The sequence below is a fragment of the Ipomoea triloba genome, chromosome 1, assembly GCF_003576645.1.
Source record: "Ipomoea triloba cultivar NCNSP0323 chromosome 1, ASM357664v1".
NCBI classification, from domain to species: domain Eukaryota; kingdom Viridiplantae; phylum Streptophyta; class Magnoliopsida; order Solanales; family Convolvulaceae; genus Ipomoea; species Ipomoea triloba.
Genome location: NC_044916.1, coordinates 29,259,868 through 29,279,914, shown reverse-complemented (window position 1 = coordinate 29,279,914; position 20,047 = coordinate 29,259,868). Strand labels below are relative to the sequence as shown.

Below are 20,047 nucleotides of genomic sequence, written 5' to 3'. Positions count from 1 at the left end.
TGTTTTCACATTTTTTGTTCCTGCTCTTCCCTACCAGTAAAGGTATGGGCCCTACTTAGGGGTATTTCCACATTGGCGATTCGTACATAGCCTCAGCTAGTTTGGTTTTGTATTTGGATTTCCCCCTTCCTCCAGAAATTTAAAAAAAAAAAAAAAAAAAAAAAAAAAAAAACTTTGTTTGGTAAAATAATGGGAGCTTTACAAAATAACTTATTTTGCCAAGGACATTATAGTCTAGTAGCACCAAGTTGCTCTCTCATATATATGAGAGGTAGTGAATGCGGTATTGACTCTTTGTGTTTCAATAAATTGAGAAAGTATTTACGAAATTAGGGTCACATAACTACATAAGTGTTTTAACAAAATGATTACGATGATGATGATATTTAAAAAGAATTTATTAATATATATATATATATATGTATGTATGTATATATTATTTCATTAAATTATACACATATAATTTCATCTATAATAATGTACCTTTTATGAAGTATAATTCAAAAACATTTTGTAAATATAATTCATTGAAAGTAAATATATACAATAATCTTTTAAAAAATAAAAAATTATTGTATATATTGCTATACTAGTAAAAATTGTAGTCCGTAATTCTTTTCAAAACTATAAACAATAAGCATTAGAACTCCACATTATCGTATAATGTTCTCTAAGTATTTCAAATTGAATGTATAGAATGATTTATATCTATAGATATTCATATATAGATTTATTAGATAATTAGAATACTAAAATCAAATTGTGTAACACATCTTAAATCTTATATCTATTTTATTGTGTAAATTTTTTAAAATATATTACGACAATTAGTATATCCTCTAATATGAATATCAATTGTTATACCGTGGACCATGGTCATGCACTGATACTGCAGTTGTGTTGAAATGGAACTGCAGTTGCGCGGAACGAAGACCATTTCATTCGTCTGGGACTGCAGTTGTGTTGAACTGATACTGCAGTTGTGTTGAAAGGAAATTGCAGTTGCGCGGAACAGAGGCCGTTTCATCTGTTTGTTTTTATTAATCAAAACGACATCGTTTTGTCACTTGGACCATAATGCTTGGTGGACCGCGGTCCACAATAAAATTTGCGTGTGAATATAACATGGGCTTTCTTGGAAGTCGGATCAACAGCCCGGATTATTTGGGCCATAATTACTGAATTCTTGTGAAAGTGGGCCTTATATACGTCTTTCAGATACTGGGCTTGTATACATTAAAATTTCAAACACTATCAAATAAAGAAAGCTCTTTGGACTTGATACAGACCCAGATTTTATGAGTGCAAAATGTTGGGACAGTTATACCATGGACCAGGGTCCATCCTAATCCGAATCTAAAATACACAATTTATATATTAAATGCACAATTTACATTTTAAAAATTCACAATTTGTGTACTACGAACGTACAAATAGAAGTATTGCTTATAAATGGAAGGATCAGAGAAATTTGTATAGATGATTAACTTAAAATAATTGCATAACTATATATCTATACTAAGTCATTGCATATTAACCTGGAGGTTGTAGTTGGGTGGAAGAGACTCATCCTTCCTTGGGTTTGATCCTTGACTTTAGGAATGGAGCAGTTTGTATCTGACAAAACCCTTGGGTTACACACACCAAAAAAAATTTGGAGACTTAATTGTAATAGAACTTTGATGCGTTTCATCTTAGTTTTCGACTTAAAAAAATGTTTCACATCTAGTTTTAAATATAAAAAGATTTTCTCACATCAAAAATTTTACAAAGTTTAGTCCTACAATATTTAGTGTACATTTTTTTACATGGTGTACTAAAAGTACAAATATTTTTTAAAAATGTAATACTAGTAGTAGAATAATGCAAGTTTATGCTCAAAAATTGAAAATGTCACCATGTAATGAAAAGTGAAATATACCATCAAATAGTAAATATGTCCTACATAAGAATGAAATTAGCAATATTAGTTAATGAAATAGTTTTAAGCATATGAGTGTGCTCTAAGGGGGGTGGGGAGGAATACTGTTGGAGCGAACAAAAGATTATCTTCCAAAGAGAATAAAGTTCTCTTCGGAAGAAAGAAAGAGAAATGTGCACGTGCGCGTGAGAGCCACACACCAATAGCAAATGCCCATACATGGTGAGGGTCGGTCAACATGTCTCCCACCATGTTGCTTCAATAAAAAATAGGGAAAATGGTCAAATAGGCCCTCGAACTATAGCTCATTGTGCAATTAGACCCTCAAACTTTAAAAAAGTTCAATTAAGCTCTCAAACTTGTTATTTTGGAGCAAATAGACCCTTGAACTTATTTATGACCTGTAATAGCAGGTCATAAACATTTCCGGCGAACTCCGGCAAAGTTTGGTCGCCATCCCGACCGGCGGTTGTTGGTTTTGTTTTTTGGCCGGAATTTGTTGGTTTTGTTTTTTGGCCGGAATTTCTCTGGAACTTTGCCGGAGTTCGCCGGAAATGTTTATGACCTGCTATTACAGGTCATAAATAAGTTCAAGGGTCTATTTGCTCCAAAATAACAAGTTTGAGGGCTTAATTGAACTTTTTTAAAGTTTGAGGGTCTAATTGCACAATGAGCTATAGTTCGAGGGCCTATTTGACCCTTTTCCTTAAAAAATAATAATAATAAAAAAATCTTGTGGAAGATATGGCCTAAAAAAAGGGAGAAAAGGGGAGAAGAGTTGAAGATAAATATATGGTAGGAGATTAGAACATCCACACTTGTGGCTTTTATGAGGTTTATGCACACAAAAAAACTAATGATGGATTTTTAACTAGTATGAGAACAGGTTTTTGGCCAAATTTTTACTCCTGCAAGTTTAAGATTTTGGAGGGCCCCACATGTGAGAGAAAAAGTAAAGCAAAATTATTTCCTTGTGTGTTACGTGCAAAGAGTGCGCCCAGACGGGCACGTGCACTGCACGCACCCACTGGCGCGTTTTTTTTTTTTTTTTTTAAATAATTCCGTGAATCATGTGTCGGACTTTTTTTTTCTTCATTTTCTCTTTGTTTCTTCTCTCTCCTTATTTAAAAGAAGAAATAATTGTGTGGAGGTAAGGGGCCAGTTATGCTTCCCTTGGTTTCAAACCCTATATATACACACATAGATATTAAAGAATCATACAAAAATTTATTTTCTTTCTCTACATCTAATTTATTGTGTATAAAAGAGAAAATATAATGAAAATGCATAATCAAAAGGAGGGTCAATCTTGAAGTCAAGCGGCATGAAGTGATTCTCTATAGTGGGAGGTCATGGGTTCGAGCCTCAGTGGGGACAATGTTGACTTTGTTGGGCTTCAGTAGGTTGAGAAAGTATATGGACAGATACTACGTAACAGGGTCAATAGTATTCAAAAAAAAAAAAAAAAAAAAAAGGAGGGTCAATCTTCGGGCACCCAAAAGTTCAAACGGTTTGCTTGCACCTCTGAAATTGATGGTTTTCATTTTACTAAATTTATTACACATGACAATGACAAGGAACAATTGATAATCATCAACTTTGTATTATGTGAAAAATTCGGAAGTAAACAAACAGTGAGGAAACCTCACTCAACAACTTTGTGTGAGTTAATTTTGATCAATTTATAAATTAATTATAGGTAATTACAATTTATTCGAGAAATAACTTTGTAACACCATATTTATTCTGATTAGTTTGCTAGTTTTGATAGTTACAATTTAATTTTTAAATTCAAAATTTAAACGCCATGAATATATGCTAATGAATCTAAATTCTCTATAATTACCTTGTGTTGGGCATAATATTTTACACACCAAAGCAAATGAAAGTATTATTGTTTTAATCCCTCTCTCTACTCTATTAATTTTCTGCCAACGCTTTTATAAAAAAATGTGAAGTGTTCACCTTGTTTTAGTTCTTCGAGAACGTTTATATTTGAATGCTCTAAGTACTTACGTTGTTAATCTATTGTATTTTAAAAAACTGACACTTTAACGCTCTTAACACCATTAGAATAAAGAGGATCAATTTTAAAGATTATGTGCGTTATGCACGACTTAGACTTTCTGTAATTACCGTGTCATGAATTTTTTGGAAAAAATTTACTTTTATATTATAATTCCTTACAACTTACTATTATTGCATAGGGTATCATTAGAAATCACGGTCAATAATACTTGGTACAATCATGTATGGTATATATAATGATATCATGTACGTTTAGTGCCAATGTCGGTTGACATTCTAATTTTTCTTAATAACTTAGCCCGCCCCCAAATGGCCAAATATGAATTTTCGGACCGGGCAACCCGTTTGACTTGAATACCTCAAAATTTTGTAGATAAAAAGTGTGGTCTCGAATTGGAGATAAGATGCATTTCAATTGTTTTTCTCTTTGGGATTTGGTCAAAACAATCAAATGTGGTAACAAAAAATTAAATTAAATTACCAAGGACCTTGTGGTCCAGTAGTATCAAACCCTTTCCTTTATACGGGAGGTGATGGGTTCGAGCCTCAGCGGATTAATAGAGTTAGTAGTATTCACAAAAAAATTAAAATTAAATTAAAAGTGAAAATAATTATTTAATTAAAAAAATGGGTTAACCTTTTGGTTTTCTTGATAATACATACTCATAATGCTTTGCATCATTTTGTACTTTTATTTGGAGTGATAAAACAATACAACATGTGCTGTTAAGTACGGAGTAGTAAAATATAATCTGAAATTTCATACGTAGTATTTAATTTTGTTTGTGTTTTTCTTTTTGTCCATTCTCAAATGATTGCTCAAAGAAAAAGCCAAGTCAAAAGAGGCTCTCGAGTCTCGCCTTCTACCTAAATTGACCATCCACCGGCAATAAAGTGATAATTACGTCATTATTATTCCCTCTAAAAAAAACATTATTAATAAAGTAAAAGCTTCTATCGGAATGATGGCTGTTTGTCTTTGTTCAGATCTAGAGGGATAAAGAGCTCAAGAGCCATACTTATTGTTAACAAAAATTAGTGGCATGCCAAACGTAGCTTTCAGTGTTGTTATTATCATGCATAAAGTAATAGAATATGTATACACATAAAACATATACAGAACATGTACATTCGGACAGCATATTGTGTATGTATACTTATATATTAAATTGGTTTTAATTTTAAAAGTAAAAAATAAATTATGTGTATATTAAGAGATCGTTTATTGATTTATCACCAATTAAATTCATTGAAAATTAATTGCAATAAATATATTTGTTAGGAATGAGTTTGTTAGAAAATTTAATTAACATGTTTTCTTTTTATTTTAGTACTGCTGACTCTATTACAATATAGTATTTGTTCATAACTACCTTCTCAACCTACTGAAGAACAAAGAGTCAACAGTTGACTCCACTGAGGCTGGAACTCACTCCCATTATCCATGTGGGAGTGTAAACCGGGACACCGGGTGCCACTAGACCACAAGGTCTTTGGCTAACCTGTTTTCAAGTTTGCACATTTTTTAGTATTAAGATTTTGTACATTTCGTATTAAAAAGATTGTACTTGCAAAAGTGCATTGTTATTAGAATTTTTATTTTAGAATTTATGTCTGAGTTTTTGGTTTTATTTGATTTAGTGGTTCACTTTTTATTGTTTAAAGTCTAGCATTTACAGTTTAGATTTAAAATTTAACTTTTTCATTTAATTTTTAAAATTTATTATCTATGTTTGCATATTTGGTTGTTACATATTGCATATTTAAGCGTTCAAGTTTGTAAAGTGAAGTTGACAATAGTTACGAAAAGGTCATCGCATTTTTTTAAAATCAGATATGATCCGTTCGATTTTTACAGATATAAGGTTGAGATTTGTTTTTAATTTTCTCTTGGGTGTGTGTTCTCATAGGATCTTAAGCATATATATATAAACCTGCTACTAAAAAGTGTAAGGCAAAAACTTGTATGAGACCGTCTCACCGTGAAACCGGCCGGGTCAAGATAAAAATGTAATACTTATACGCACAAATGTCATACTTATATGCTCAAATGTAATAATAATCAGGAATAAAATTTTTGTTACTTATAAGGGTAAATGTAATACTTTTAAGGGAAAATACAATACTTTTACATTTCGATTTAAAAGTATTACATTTTTCCTCAAAAATATTATATTTAACCTTATAAGTAAGGGGTACTTGTCAATTGTCAACATTACTTATTATGAAAAATGTAATACTTTTTCTCTTATAAGGAACAAAAATTGTATTCATGATTAGTACTACCTCCGTCCCAAAATGGTTGTCTGATTCGTTTAACGAGGCTTTACTGAAATAATTTTTAATCTAATTTTTCATAATATTAAGTTTAACATTAATATTTAAAATTTATATATTCAGAAACTACATTAAAAGTACTATTAAAAACAAAAAATTAAATTTCAAAATAATAAAAAATTACTAAAGAAAATAAGTAAAGGAGAAAGAGTTGGTTTGACCAATGAATAGTAAATAGGACAGGTAAAATGGGACAGAGGGAGTATTATATTTGAGCATATAAGTATGACATTTGCATGTTGCTTCAACTCGAACCGACCATCTCCCGATAAAGATTCGTAAGACGGTCTCATACAAGTGTGAAATATGTAATTGAATAAAGTTTATATTTCCCTAGTTACCTTGAAAAAAGGAATCATACCCCAATATGGCAATATGCCATATTTATTTTCTTTGATTTTAAGAAATCATTTATAGTTTATCTAAACTTTCTAAAGTCAACTATTTCACTAGACTTAAAAATAACTTTATCATCTTTTAAATTTTTACAAAAATTTAAACTTTCCTAGTTACTAATGTCCTCTAAAAGAAAAATGTAAAAAAAAAAAAATGCTTACAACTAAAAGTGTAAGTGAGTTAAAATATTCATACATTAGTTGAGTTTGGCTATGTAAATACTCAGATTTAATAAATTAAGATCAAGTTTTAACTTAAATGATTCAAATAATAAATTTAAACGAATTCATGTAGCTTAATACTTACTTGGGGTGATTTGTATGCTAAAATTTGTCAAGTATATTTATATAAACACTATATAATTTTTTTTTTTTAAAGTCCTACTACATGTACTTTTAAATTTACTCCCTAAATTTTACTCCTAATGTGACGGGCACTGATAATCTAATTTTTTTTTGTTTTTTATGTAGGACCCAAATGCAAGGGGTTACATCAAGATTTTGTAAGTGAGAATAAAAATTGAGATTATAATATTTTCCTGAAAGAGGTGAGGCAATATCTAGATTTCCAAATCAAATTCCATTTATTCCGCATAGAATGTGGTTTCTCGATGAATGTGTTAAATACTCCGTATTTGATTCCCAATCACGATGCACCAACTACCTAATGGGCAATGGCCTCCACCCTCCATCATGTGAAAATTATGATCAAAATACTTCTTTAACGGTCAGATATAAATAAGAACAGAAATTATGTTTGTGTAAACCGTAGCAATAATAATTTTTACAATTATTTAATTTTTCTATATTTATGTTTTCACATTTTTTTCTTCTATATTTATAAATTATTTTTAATTTAACTTTTTCATATTCATTTAATCGTATAATACACGATATTTGACCGGTTTTTCTTAATTATGTAAAACGCATATTCCTGTGCAAAGTATTGACTGGATTAAATTAAAGATTAAAGAGTTTGATATTTTAAGCCAAGTACGGCGTGCATATTCCTTTTCCCCATCTGGATCCCACAGGTTGCTTTAAAAATTGGTTTTCTTGTTTTGCTCTAAGGAAAATTCGGTCAGTTTGGAAAAAGTATTTGATTTTTCTTAAAGCAATTTTCGGCAGAAAATTTCACTTGCTTTGAAAAGTTTTACGTATTTATATCTTTGGAATTTTATTTTTTATGCTTATAATTAAACTCCGACTTTTTTTTTTTTTTTTGTTTCACAAAATTTTCAAATGGTTTACTATCAAAATTCTAACTCGAAGTGCGTCTTGTAATTATAGCTGACAAAAAGATTATAAGGAGGTAAATCATACAATTTTTAGGAGAAATAAAACTTTAAATCTTGTGGATACCAAGACAACTGTCCGACCAATTCGGTTAGAGATTGCCCCCGTTATATTATATTTTATTAAATACAAAACACATAACATTTCATTAATTAATTCATTCCAGTCTACAAAAAGGTTAATTTTTAAATGGGAAGACTAAAAAACAATTAGAGTTTTTTAAAATATATTTTTGTATACATAGTCAATAACTAATTTGTTTGAATTAGGTTAACAAAGATCTAACAAGTACCTATATTGAGAAAAATATACTCGATGATACACAAACTAAAACTCACTATTGTGTAAATAGTAAAACTTGTGATATTCTAATACAAAAAAATATCTCATCTACTCAATTATCCTTTTGAATAAAAGTGTTTTTTTCTTGTCTCGCATGACTAATTTAAGTGGTAGACTATCTGACCTAAAGTTATCACTTCATAAAAGTGTTTTTACATGGTTTAATGAGTGACCTAGTGGCACCCGGTTTACACTCTCACATGAAAAGGGTGGGTTCAAGCCTCAGTAGGTTGAGAAAGTAGCTATGAACAAATACTACATTGTCACAAAGTCCAGTAGTATAAAAAAAAAAAATGAGACACATGGGGGATCCACACCCCCTACGGCCCTACGGTGGACAGCTAAAGATGTTATTGTCTCCTCCCCTATCATGCGCCGACACTCCGTCCGGCGAGACCTACGCTTTTTTGCACCGTATTTTACCCTCTTCTCTTCTTTCAGTCTCTCACTACTCTCACGCGTACCCTTTTTTCACGCATCAATTTCTACTTTTATTTTTTTTGCGTTTTGATCGATTCATTTATTGCCGTTGGATCAACATCGATACTCCCAAAGGTAGCTCTTAGCCCTCCCTCCCTGTTGCCTTTTCCACCTCCCCTGAATCTTTAAGCCCCTTTTTTATAATCTCTCCTCAAGTTTTGTTTTCTTCTCTCTTCCAGTTTTACGTTTAGGCTTTGTGGAATTGTGATATGCTCTTTGGACTGGACTCCTTAATTCAACAGATTTCTCTTCTCCGTTTTTCGTGATCCGCGGCTGCCATGTCTGGACCTCTAGATCGGTTTGCAAGGCCTTGTGAGTTCACTTTGCTTATCTTTTTTTGGGCCAATTTCGTGTTGCATTTCTTGGTAGTGCGGTGTATTTGATGGAGAAAATTTTGCTGTGCTGAAATTAGGGTTAGTTGAGCTCGGAACGAGTAGATGGGGTGGGGGTGTTGAAATTTTTGGTTTTGAGGCGTTCTTTCTTGAATGTGGATGGATTTCTTCTGGAATTGTGGATCTATCAGTGATAATTCATTGTTTTCTCGGGAATCATGCTCCATAGCTGCTGGGGAATTATAGGACCTAGATATTTATTTTTCTTATATTTTCACTTTTGCTGACCGTGACCAATTATGATTTGTAAATGCCGAGCTCATTTATTACTATAGCTTACCCCATAGGAATGGGGTGGGGTGAAGGTTAATGCCTTAATGGGGTACTAGTGGAAAACATTGTATTTACAAAATCAACAGAGTCAGAGTAAGAATCCCATGCGTTTAAAGATATATCTGATATTGTTTGATTACTTCTTCTGTTCATGAATATCCATGCCTATGGAAGATTAATGCTTATTTTTACCTCTAGGGTTCTGTGCTGATGTGAAAATATACTGAACTTCAAACATGTTTTTGTAAATAAATATTGGAGAGGTAAAATATAAGATTTACTACTTGTGATAGGTTTTGAGGGCTCTTCTGGCAGTGATGAGAGAAGAGATGAGAGAAGAGAAAGAAAATCTGATTTTGAGAACTCAGAGGATGAGAGGAAGACAAGAATTGGTTCTTTGAAAAAGAAAGCACTGAATGCATCAACAAAATTCAAGCACTCTCTCAAGAAAAAAAGCAGCAGAAGAAAGAGTGATGGGCGAGTCAGCTCTGTCTCAATTGAAGACATTCGAGATGCTGAGGAACTACAGGCAGTTGATTCATTTAGGCAAACACTAATTTTGGATGAATTGCTGCCACAGCAACATGATGATTATTACATGATGTTGAGGTGATACGCCATTACCCTTTAACTAACTTATGTAAATGCATACAGTTTTGTACTTTGATGTGCTATAGTGCTGGTGTCTGTTGCTTTTGATTGGTCTTTCTCCCTTAGTGGATCTGCCCAGTACCTTGCTCTTTGATATATACATATATTCTTTTAAGTCTACAGACATTATTGCTTTGTTTCTTGGGTAGTTGAATTTTTATTTTCTTTTCTAGAATCCCTCTAGGAATTTGGTTTCTTTGTAAATTCCAGCTTCATATAATAGCTCTTGTTTATCTATTACAGCTTGCCAAAAGTAACAAAACTTGTACAAATTTTTAATTCCACTTTTAGTCCTCAACTATGAATTTGAAAAGGATGAATTTTAGTGAAAGTGAGGGGATTTCAGACTTGTTGGATGTCAATATAGTTGAAGGACCAAAGTGGCATTAATTCTGAAGTAGTAGATATGCTACTTGGGACCTGGGCTATAAATGTAGGACACAATGCAAAGGGAGAGCAGAAATGTACAAATACATTTTTTGGAATCAAACAATCAGTCTACAGTGAGGTGATTCTCTAATTTTGATTTGTTTCTGCAGGTTTTTGAAAGCAAGGAAATTTGACATTGAGAAAGCAAAAAGCATGTGGGCTGATATGATTCAGTGGAGGAAGGAATTCGGTGCTGATAGAATCATACAGGTAGTTATCCCTGTGTGTTTTTTGAGTCCGCACTAGTAGCATTTCCATCAACTCTTAGTTTCAGTCTGAATATCTTTTACTGATATTCATCAGGAGTTTGACTTCCAAGAGCTGAATGAAGTTTTGAACTATTACCCTCATGGATACCATGGCCTTGATAAGGAGGGAAGGCCGATATACATTGAAAGATTAGGGAAAGTTGATCCTTACAAGCTCATGCAAGTCACAACAATGGACCGTTATGTAAAATATCATGTAAGAGAGTTTGAGAAGTGCTTTGCCATAAAGTTTCCTGCTTGCACAATTGCTGCAAAGAGGCACATTGATTCAAGCACAACAATTTTGGATGTTCAAGGAGTGGTAGGTTGCATACTTGCATTATATTTCTATTTTTTGTTCCCCTCCCCTTCTGTTATAAATTTTTACATTCTTTCTTGTTAATTTTGCAGGGGTTTAAAAACTTTACTAAGAGCGCAAGAGAGCTCATCATGCGTCTTCAGAAGATTGATGGGGACAATTATCCTGAAGTATGTCCCTATTCCTTAATTGGCTAGTAATATCAGGCTCTAATAATTTTGGGTACCATAATGATTTTGTTTGTCCTTGGCAGACACTCCATCAAATGTTTATTATCAATGCTGGTCCTGGATTTAGGATGCTATGGAATACTGTAAAGAGCTTTCTGGATCCCAAGACTACTTCAAAGATTCATGTATGTTGATCGATATTTTTGCAGTGTTGTTGTTCGACACTGGAAAAGTTCTATATTAATTTGGTTTTATAATGTATGTTATCTTTTCTCCCTTTTCAGGTTCTTGGTAACAAGTACCAGAACAAGCTGCTTGAATTAATAGATGCTAGGTAAATCTGATCAGTTCTTTTCTACTTCAAATATAGCTTTAATTGTTTTTGCTTCTTGCTTTCAGTGAAGCAGTTCTTGAATTCTCCTCAAAGATAGTATTAATTTGCCAAACTGTTTCATAGTGAGCTGCCGGAGTTTCTGGGTGGAACATGCACGTGTGCAGATCAGGGAGGGTGCCTTCGATCTGATAAAGGGCCATGGAAGAATCCACAGATACTGAAGGTTTCACAATTGTGTTGAAAGCTTTCTTCATTCCCCATTTATATTTTTATGGTCATGATAACATAACGTTGCTTCTTATGATGCAGATGGTTGGTGAAGCACGTCGTTGCAAACAGGTTGTTAAAGTTTTAAACAGTGAAGGAAAGGTAGTTTATGCCAAACCTCGCTACCCAATGGTATGGCACCTATTCTCTTAGTATTTATGGTGGTTCATATATCAGATTTCAGTCAGATTTACCATGTGTTTCCCATTTCTGACCAGGTAAAATTCAGTGACACATCTACTGCTGAATCGGGGTCCGAGGCTGAAGACATTGCTTCACCAAAAGCTACACGGAGTTATTCACATCTTCGCCTAACTCCTGTTCGTGAAGAGGTATTATTCTATTATGTCCTTTGAGTGAGTAGAATGTATGTTTCTTACTTTGCCTCATCTGATAATTCCTTTATGTCTTGTTATTGTACTTATGTTAAGAAACAGGCAAAGACCATTGGGGGGACAACAAGCTATCCTAACAACTTTTCAGCATATGATGAATATGTTCCCATGGTTGACAAGGCTGTTGATTCTGGATGGAAGAAGCAAGAACCTTTTCAAAAGCCCTGCCCTCCTAAAGGTTTGAATATACAACATACTGCTTATACTGTTATTTTATATTTTTGTAATGGTTTTGGTAATTTTCCCCAACTCAGGGATGCTTCCACCACCAAATTCTCCAAAGAGTCCAGAAGGACTTTCTGCTCGGATATTAGGTGCTCTATTGGCGTTCTTCACAACTGTCTTCATGCTTTTGCATTCATTTGCATTTCGCACAACCAAAAAACTTCGTGATGCATCCTCTGTGCCACGCCAAGCTGATGCTTCTAACACAATTCCAAATGAAGAGTTTCGGCCCCCTTCACCAACACCAACCTTTACAGAAACTGAACTACTCTCCACTGTACTGAAGAGGTTGGGTGAACTTGAAGAGAGAGTCAACACACTTCAAGAAAAGCCATCAGAGATGCCTTACGAAAAAGAGGAATTGTTAAATGCTGCTGTTTGCCGAGTGGATGCCCTAGAAGCAGAGTTAATTGCAACCAAGAAGGTAAACAGTTGGTGCACGTGGCATCTCATCTCAATTGTGATATTAAGGGATCATCTTTATGTCTCTTCCAAACTTTTGAATAACTTCTATTCTACGTCCACTACTCTATGGATTAACTTTTCCTTTGCCCCCCCCTCCCTGAAATATTTGCTGTCAACCAGTCAATCTTATATTTGAAGTAATAAGATACTTTTTGTTTTGATCAGGCTCTGCATGAAGCTTTGATGAGGCAAGAGGAACTTCTTGCATACATTGACAGACAAGAAGAAGCCAAGTTCCGCGTATGTTGATCATTCCCCTATAACTTTTTTCGGTGCTTTATTCATTTATTTCCTCGAAGGGTGCACAGATGTAGACAATGCATATCGTGGACACGAGATTGTTCTTGAATTGTCTATACTGTAGTTTTGACATATTTATTTTCCTTGTGCAGAAAAAGAAGTTCTGCATGTTGTAAGATCCTCGGTTGTGGAGATTCCATCATGCGAGCTCAGCTCGATTGAGATTCATCTTTTTTTCATACGTAAATGTTCCGTGAACCATCCTGGATGCCCGAGGATTTTGCATCAGTAGTGTGCACCTTTCGTTTATGGAATCAAAACACTAGTGCAAAACAAAACAAGGAAAAAGAAAATTGTACTGAAGACAGATATTTGTTGGGTTCTTTAAAATGCATGCAAGTTTTGTGCAACACTGTTTTTCACATCACCACACCAGTCTTTATCTATCGCCATGTCTCAACTGATTGGATTGTGAGTTTCATGTTCTTGTCGTTTAGGGGGGTTTGGTTTCAACATGGAAAATCAAAATAAAACTAATTACAGAATGTATGTTATTTATACAAAATATCATTTGCACACAGAAGACGAATCTCATATATATGTAATAAACCATCCAAGAATGAATTCATGGTCAAAAGCAGTGGCTGGTAAATGTTAATGTCACAAACAGCATATTTGATCCATGTAAAACCAGCACTGCTTCAAACCAAACCAAAGCTACATACATGATACAACAACAGTGTCCGAGGAACAGCCCATAACGCGTTATTAAGGTGGTTCTTGGTTAAAAAAAATCGACGAAGTTGATCAATAGAATAATGTTGTTGCTGGGGCTGAGAGAGAGCAAGGAGTCATCTGCTTCCTATATACATAATGTCTAGATGTTTCAGTTTCCCTGGAGGATTCATATTTCAGAAATCAGAATGCAAAGAACCTCTTCTTCCTTTTCTTCTGTTTTTGATGGTTAAGAGCATCCTTTAGAGCCTGCTGCAACCAAAGAACTTCCTTTTCTTCTTCTTCTTCTTCTCAACGTACGCCATAAGCTCTTTTTGATGGTCAAGAGCATCCTCCAGAGCCTTCAAACATGAAAAACGACAGGTTAATCACTAATAATCATCGCGTCACCAATGAACAAAAACATAGACAGTACCTTTCGGGTTGCAGAAAGCTCTTGCTCCAAGCAATCAACGCGGCTTAATGCATTGTTGAGCATTTCCTCCTTCTCGGGTGGTAGGGCGGGCATCTTCTTGCTAAGAACAACCACCTTCTCCTCGAGGTCACTCAGCCGCTTCATCATGGCCATGTACTCCGACGCAGAGATGGCAGGCTCGGGCAGCTGACTCTTCGGGCTCGAGTACATGGACATGGCCGCGTCTGTCATCAGCTGCCTTGGCAGGTTTCGTGTCATTCGAACCATCGTGACAATGCTCATCACCAAGGCCAACACTCCCGAGAAAAAATTCGTGCTCGTTCTTTCTTGGACCTTGCTAGGATCATGGGCAGGGTAACAACCTAATGGTGCCAAAAACAAAAAAAAAAAAAAAAAAGTCATTCTAACAAATCTTGACAGCACTTTAAGCCAATTAATACTTTGTATATACCTTCTGCACCAGCAAAGTTGCAGTCTTTTGCCAACATTTCTGCCTTAGGCCAATCTGCATCAAGAGCCTTGCCCTGTGCCTTATCAGGCTGGCTCATCTGCTTCCCAATTTCACACAAATCAGTTAAACAATTAAGTAAATTATATATATATATATATATATATACTCCACAAAAGATCGAAATACGAAAAGCTCTACTCATCATTTCCAGTTCCTGTGGCTTCAACACAGCAACATAGAAGCAACAACTTACTTCCTCCCGAACCGTAGAAAGCTTGATGGGATTGTCCAACTGGAACGAAACACTTTTCTTCGGATGTGTACACTCATCCTCCGAGATTGTTTTCTCGTCAGCTTGAACGAGCACCTTGTGTGAGCACATGTGCTCGCCATTACGAACCATCTGAAAGTCCAAACTGTTGAGCGTATAATATGTAAAACGTAAATGTGCAGTCTCACTGTCAGCTTAGCTTAACTTTTTCAGTTGAGACAGAACACATCCTTCAGTTCAAACCAACTGCATTTCGTTACAAAACGAGACTCTATATGTATATGGTACCTTCATGATTTCTGGGTCATTCCATGGGCCCTTATCAGATCTCATACATCCTCCCTTATCTGCACAAGTGCAGGTGCCCCCCAAGAAGTCTGGCAATTCACTGATTATACACAGAATAAATTCATACAAACAGTTTTATGAAACCTGCTCGAATTTCACAAAGGAACAGAATGTTACAAGTAGTTTAACTTGCCTGGCATCAATGATTTCTAGCAGTTTGCTCTGGTACTTGTTGCCAAGAACCTTAAGAAAGAATGAAAGATTCAATTAAATGTGTTAAGACTTAAGATCAACCACTAATCACTACGTCAAAAGCGATAGCTTGTAACAGTACTTGTGCTCTGGTACATTTTCGAAAGTTAAGGTGCTGAACTTGGCCCTTTAAGGGCTTCCACTCAACAATCCCCTAACGACTTGTGCTAGACTTGGCCCTTCAAGCCTCCACCCAACAATTCCCCCAACACTTATGCTTTGATACCACTTGTTAGGATCAAGCGCTTACCACTACGTCAAAAGCTCGCAACTTTATTTATTTATACCTGTCTAGCAGCCAGCGGCTCAACGCCACATTTTCAAAAGGCAGAGTATTGGACTTGACCCTTTAAAGATAGGGTCTCCGCCCAACAATTCCCTAGTCACCTGGTGTTGGACTTGACCCTTTAGGCCTCTGTCCAAGAAAATGAGCTCAAAAAACAAACTTTGTCTGGGAAATGCAGATTATATGAGCTTACATTAATCTTAGCAGTGGTCTTGGGGTCAAGGAATGACTTGATGGTATTCCACAGAAGCCTAAATCCAGATCCAGCATTGATGATGAACATACGGCACAAAGTCTACACACCAAAACAGAACATTATAGTAAACATAGGATAGGAGATCCAGAAACCTTATAGACTCAACAAACATTAAGGAAGCCGAGTATGTATATGTATACCTCAGGGTAATTGTCACCATCAATCTTCTGAATGGCCTGGATTAGTTCCCTTGCTGACTTGGTGAGGTTCTTCAATCCCTGAATGAAGCATTATAGGCAGGCAATCAAACTAGAACGTCGATTTTCACTAAGGAAATTTTCAAGTTGCAATATAATTAATTACATTAAACATACCACTCCTTGCACATCGAGAATAGTTGTGCTCTGATCAATATGCCTTTTGGCCGCGATAGAACAAGCTGGCATTTTGTCATTGTTGGTCCTCTCGAACTCCATGATGTGGTATTTGAGATAGCGCTCCATCGTTGTGACTTGCAGGATCTTTGCAGCATCGACTTGGCCGAGCCTCTCAATGTACACCGGCCTTCCATCCTTGTCAACCCCATGATGCCCTTGAGGATAGTATTGAAGCACTTCATCCTTCTCCTTGAAATCAAAATCCTAAACCAAAAAAAAAAAAAAGAGTGTGCAATTTGGTTGAGTAATCCAACTATATATCAGCTTAGACTTTTAGTTGAGATGGAACACATGCTTCAATTCATTTAGTTATCAAGTATACATTCAAAAGAAAGAAATAGAAATAGAAATAGAAACCTCTTCTATTGTGTCAGCACCAAAATCCTTCCTCCACTTGAGCATATCAGTCCACATCTGCTTGGTTTTCTCAATGTCGAATTTCCTAGCCCTCAAAAACCTGGATATATCATATGATTAAAATGAAGAACATTGAGGCTAATGTAATGTGAAAGAAGATGATATATATAAGTAACCTTAGCATCATATGATAATCGTCGTGTTTTGCAGGGAGCAATTCGTCGAGAATAAGGGCTTGACGAAAGGCATCAACTGCCTTGACTTCCTGGGCATCGTGTTCGTCCTCCAACACAACTGATATCACTCTGCTGTTTCTCCTCCCCTTTTTGGCAAATGAATGCTTGAACTTGTGGGAAGCATGAATGGCCTTCTTCTTGATTGACCCCAGCCTTGTCTGTTTCTCTTCTGAACTTTCTAACTCCATCTTTTCCTTTTCCATATCTGCAACGTAACCACACAAATCAATCAATCTCTTCGATCTTATTCTCCCAAGTCCCATCCATCAATCAAAACCCATATGATATATTATATGTTCAACATGCCCCATCGGAATTGGCTCTGGTACCAAATTGAAACATGCAATGTGCTCCATCTCAACTAAAACTCTAAGCTGGTAATATTATATGCTCAACAATCTAATTAAACCAAATAGAAATAGAAAGAAAAATTGTTGGTTACTTGGCTTGGATGGCCGTTCAACAGGTCCTGACATGCCACTGGATGAATATTGTGGCCCTCAATTCTCAAGCTTCAACTTAAGCCTTAGATTCTCTCGGAAATTGCCTGCACTCTTCAAAACAATAACAATCAATAATCAGACACACAAAACATTTTTCAATGATTTCTGCAATCATGTCTTCAATCACAAGCTTTTCTTTTTTAATAAAAAATTATGGTTCCGACAATGTGGCCGCCAATCACATGAAGGAAGTTCCTTAAAATGCAAAAAAACTCCATGTGGGAAACAACAAGAAATCATACGCACAAAACAAAAACAAGAACGAAATAAACAAGATAGATAGATAGATAATTACGTGAATTGAATCATGGGAAGGTTTGGGTGAGAGAGAAAGACAAAAGAATTGAAAGAGAGAGCTGGAAATAGGGAAGTTATTGCCGGTGACATGAATGTCAAGGACTCTGAGAAATGGGGAATATTTTTCCTTTAAATCCCCATTATTCATTCCCCTCACCCAATTGCGGTCTCAATATAAATGCTTTTATTATATATTTCCTGTTTTTACATATTCTTCTTCTTCTTCTATTTCTTTCATTATATTGCCAGATGGATAGATTTCAGGGCCTGGCCTCCATCCCTTCCTTTAATTTTTTATTTTTTTTTATCTTCTTCCAACATTTACCCCCGGGGGGTTTATTTTCAATGCAACTATTCAAACCAAAACTGCATGCATTTCTCCATAACTGTTACAGTAGTACAGTACAAGAGAGCAGAAGCAAAGTCACAAGTCACATGAGTACAAGGAAAATGGTTGCTTCAAAATATTCCTGTTCTCAATTGTCAGAGCAAATAGTATAAAGATTGTTCCTCAGTGTCTGATTAACAGCTAAAGCTTTTTTTTTTTTGAACAACAGCTAAAGCTTTGATATCTACATTTACAATCTCACATTCTAGTCATGTATATATAAATATCCAAAAGGCGTATTAATTCTAAGTCCCCGGAACCCTTGGCCTGCTTGTACATCTTGTACACAAGAGACTCAGTCGAACCGATCGAGCTAGTCCAGCAGTATGTGCAACATTAGTAAGCATTTGTAAATGTTTGCACCACAACTCTAAAACCCGCTTTTTATCTTTACTCTAGATCGAGTTCTGGTGGAGTAGTAAATCAAATCATACGCTCCAGTTCAACTGTTAAAGCCCCTTATGATAGGATTCAAACATGATATGAAGGTCAATGAATTGAAGCATACAATTAACTTTAATTTGTTTTCAAAAAAAAAAAAGAACTTTAATTTATCTTGGATTGGACAACCACTTAAGCTATGCTTGATTGTAATGGAATTACAACGAGTCACTAATCTATAATAAATAATCTTTGTCACGTTAGCAATGTTATTTATTTAAAGATTTTATAAGTGGCAAAATTTAGACATCTTTACTTGGTTCTCAATGTGTTGGTTGGAATGATATGATGATGAAGACATTCCAACAAACCTATCCTTTATAGTTGAGGAATAAATGCCGGCCAATTGCTTTGTGGTGCTCCACTAAGTGCAGCTATTACTAATACTACTGCAGCGCAACCTTGTAATTAACCAACTGGATATGACAATGTGCTAATTAATATCTAAATATCTTTGTGGTCTAACCCACAAAAAATATCTTTGTGAAGTTACATACATTTTTTATATATAATAATGACTAGTTTAGTTAGTTTATACTTACAAAATACATTGTTTTGTATACATATACATACATGCATATATGTGCATAACGTGAAGACATCAACTCCTAGGCTCAAGGGCAAATCTAGAGGGGGTATGGAGGTGGTTGCCCCCCTCCCCCATCCCATCCCATTCCACTCCATTGTGTGTATGTGCGTGTACACACACACATATATATATAAAGGGGTTTTCTGTGCCCATGTAAAAGATAGGGTTGAATGATAGTCGTTGATCTCGCTAAAAAAGATCGTCCAGATTGAACACGGATTAAAAAAACACGATGACAATTTGGTCTTTTTACATTTAGGTCAAACTTAAGTTGCGTGGTTTCTGTGCTTAAGGGTGTGTCAGTCTAAAGCTTTAAGTGAGTGATTTTCCTTCTTAAGGTGATTTGTTTCTGTACTTAAAGTGCGTCAGTTATAATAATTAAAGGTGCACCATTTTAAAATTTAAGGTGTGTTTTGTGTTCTTAAGGTGTGTAGTTTGTGTGTTTAATGTGCGTTATTTTAGTGCTTGAGGTTAAGGTGCATGCTTTCCTTTCAGACACGCGTTTATTATTATTATTATTATTATTATTATTATTATTATTATTCATTGATTTGATCAACGGCTCATATTAAACTGCACGTTCGCACCTGAGCAAATTCTCGCACCCGATCTTATACATACATACATACATATATATATATATATATATATATATATATATATATATATATATATATATATATATATATACACAAAAT

General features: G+C 34.9%; 2 protein-coding genes across 6 annotated transcripts; one reads left to right on the top strand and one right to left on the bottom strand.

The window, feature by feature from the left end:
• Positions 1-8,713: 8,713 nt before the first annotated feature.
• LOC116001999 (phosphatidylinositol/phosphatidylcholine transfer protein SFH6-like) lies at positions 8,714-13,629 on the top strand. 3 transcript variants are annotated; one of them, XM_031242069.1, is made up of 15 exons: positions 8,714-8,874; positions 8,979-9,111; positions 9,758-10,073; positions 10,655-10,754; positions 10,848-11,114; positions 11,204-11,281; positions 11,365-11,466; positions 11,566-11,615; positions 11,739-11,838; positions 11,925-12,014; positions 12,101-12,214; positions 12,314-12,455; positions 12,532-12,926; positions 13,133-13,207; positions 13,360-13,629. In XM_031242069.1, the coding sequence occupies exons 2-15, from the start codon at positions 9,078-9,080 to the stop codon at positions 13,381-13,383; spliced, it is 1,887 nt and encodes a 628-aa protein (XP_031097929.1). In that variant the 5' UTR covers positions 8,714-8,874; positions 8,979-9,077; the 3' UTR covers positions 13,384-13,629. The 3 variants fall into 3 exon arrangements, with proteins under 3 accessions (XP_031097929.1, XP_031098011.1, XP_031097879.1); XM_031242151.1 differs by lacking the exon at positions 8,714-8,874 and having other exon boundaries at positions 8,887-9,111; positions 12,320-12,455; XM_031242019.1 differs by lacking the exon at positions 8,714-8,874 and having other exon boundaries at positions 8,888-9,111.
• A 106-nt stretch (positions 13,630-13,735) lies between these two features.
• LOC116002166 (phosphatidylinositol/phosphatidylcholine transfer protein SFH3-like) lies at positions 13,736-18,084 on the bottom strand. Of its 3 annotated transcripts, none has more exons than XM_031242346.1 (13): positions 17,930-18,084; positions 17,574-17,685; positions 17,072-17,336; positions 16,896-16,995; positions 16,476-16,742; positions 16,302-16,379; positions 16,099-16,200; positions 15,561-15,610; positions 15,368-15,467; positions 15,062-15,211; positions 14,809-14,908; positions 14,358-14,719; positions 13,736-14,283 (listed from the first exon to the last, which is right to left on the bottom strand). In XM_031242346.1, the coding sequence occupies exons 2-13, from the start codon at positions 17,605-17,607 to the stop codon at positions 14,185-14,187; spliced, it is 1,707 nt and encodes a 568-aa protein (XP_031098206.1). In that variant the 5' UTR covers positions 17,608-17,685; positions 17,930-18,084; the 3' UTR covers positions 13,736-14,184. The 3 variants fall into 3 exon arrangements, with proteins under 3 accessions (XP_031098206.1, XP_031098124.1, XP_031098259.1); XM_031242264.1 differs by having other exon boundaries at positions 17,574-17,678; XM_031242399.1 differs by having other exon boundaries at positions 13,778-14,283; positions 14,809-14,905; positions 17,574-17,678.
• Between the last annotated feature and the right edge of the window lie 1,963 nt (positions 18,085-20,047).

Coding starts and splice junctions, on each gene's coding strand:
- LOC116001999 (XM_031242069.1), top strand. CDS start 9,078: ATGTCTGGACCTCTAGATCGGTTTGCAAGGCCTT. Junction 12,215..12,313: donor TAACTCCTGTTCGTGAAGAG/GTATTATTCTAT, acceptor ACTTATGTTAAG/AAACAGGCAAAGACCATTGG. Junction 12,927..13,132: donor AGTTAATTGCAACCAAGAAG/GTAAACAGTTGG, acceptor TGTTTTGATCAG/GCTCTGCATGAAGCTTTGAT.
- LOC116002166 (XM_031242346.1), bottom strand. CDS start 17,607: ATGTCAGGACCTGTTGAACGGCCATCCAAGCCAA. Junction 16,996..17,071: donor GATTATCATATGATGCTAAG/GTTACTTATATA, acceptor TGATATATCCAG/GTTTTTGAGGGCTAGGAAAT. Junction 14,284..14,357: donor AGCTTTCTGCAACCCGAAAG/GTACTGTCTATG, acceptor TCATGTTTGAAG/GCTCTGGAGGATGCTCTTGA.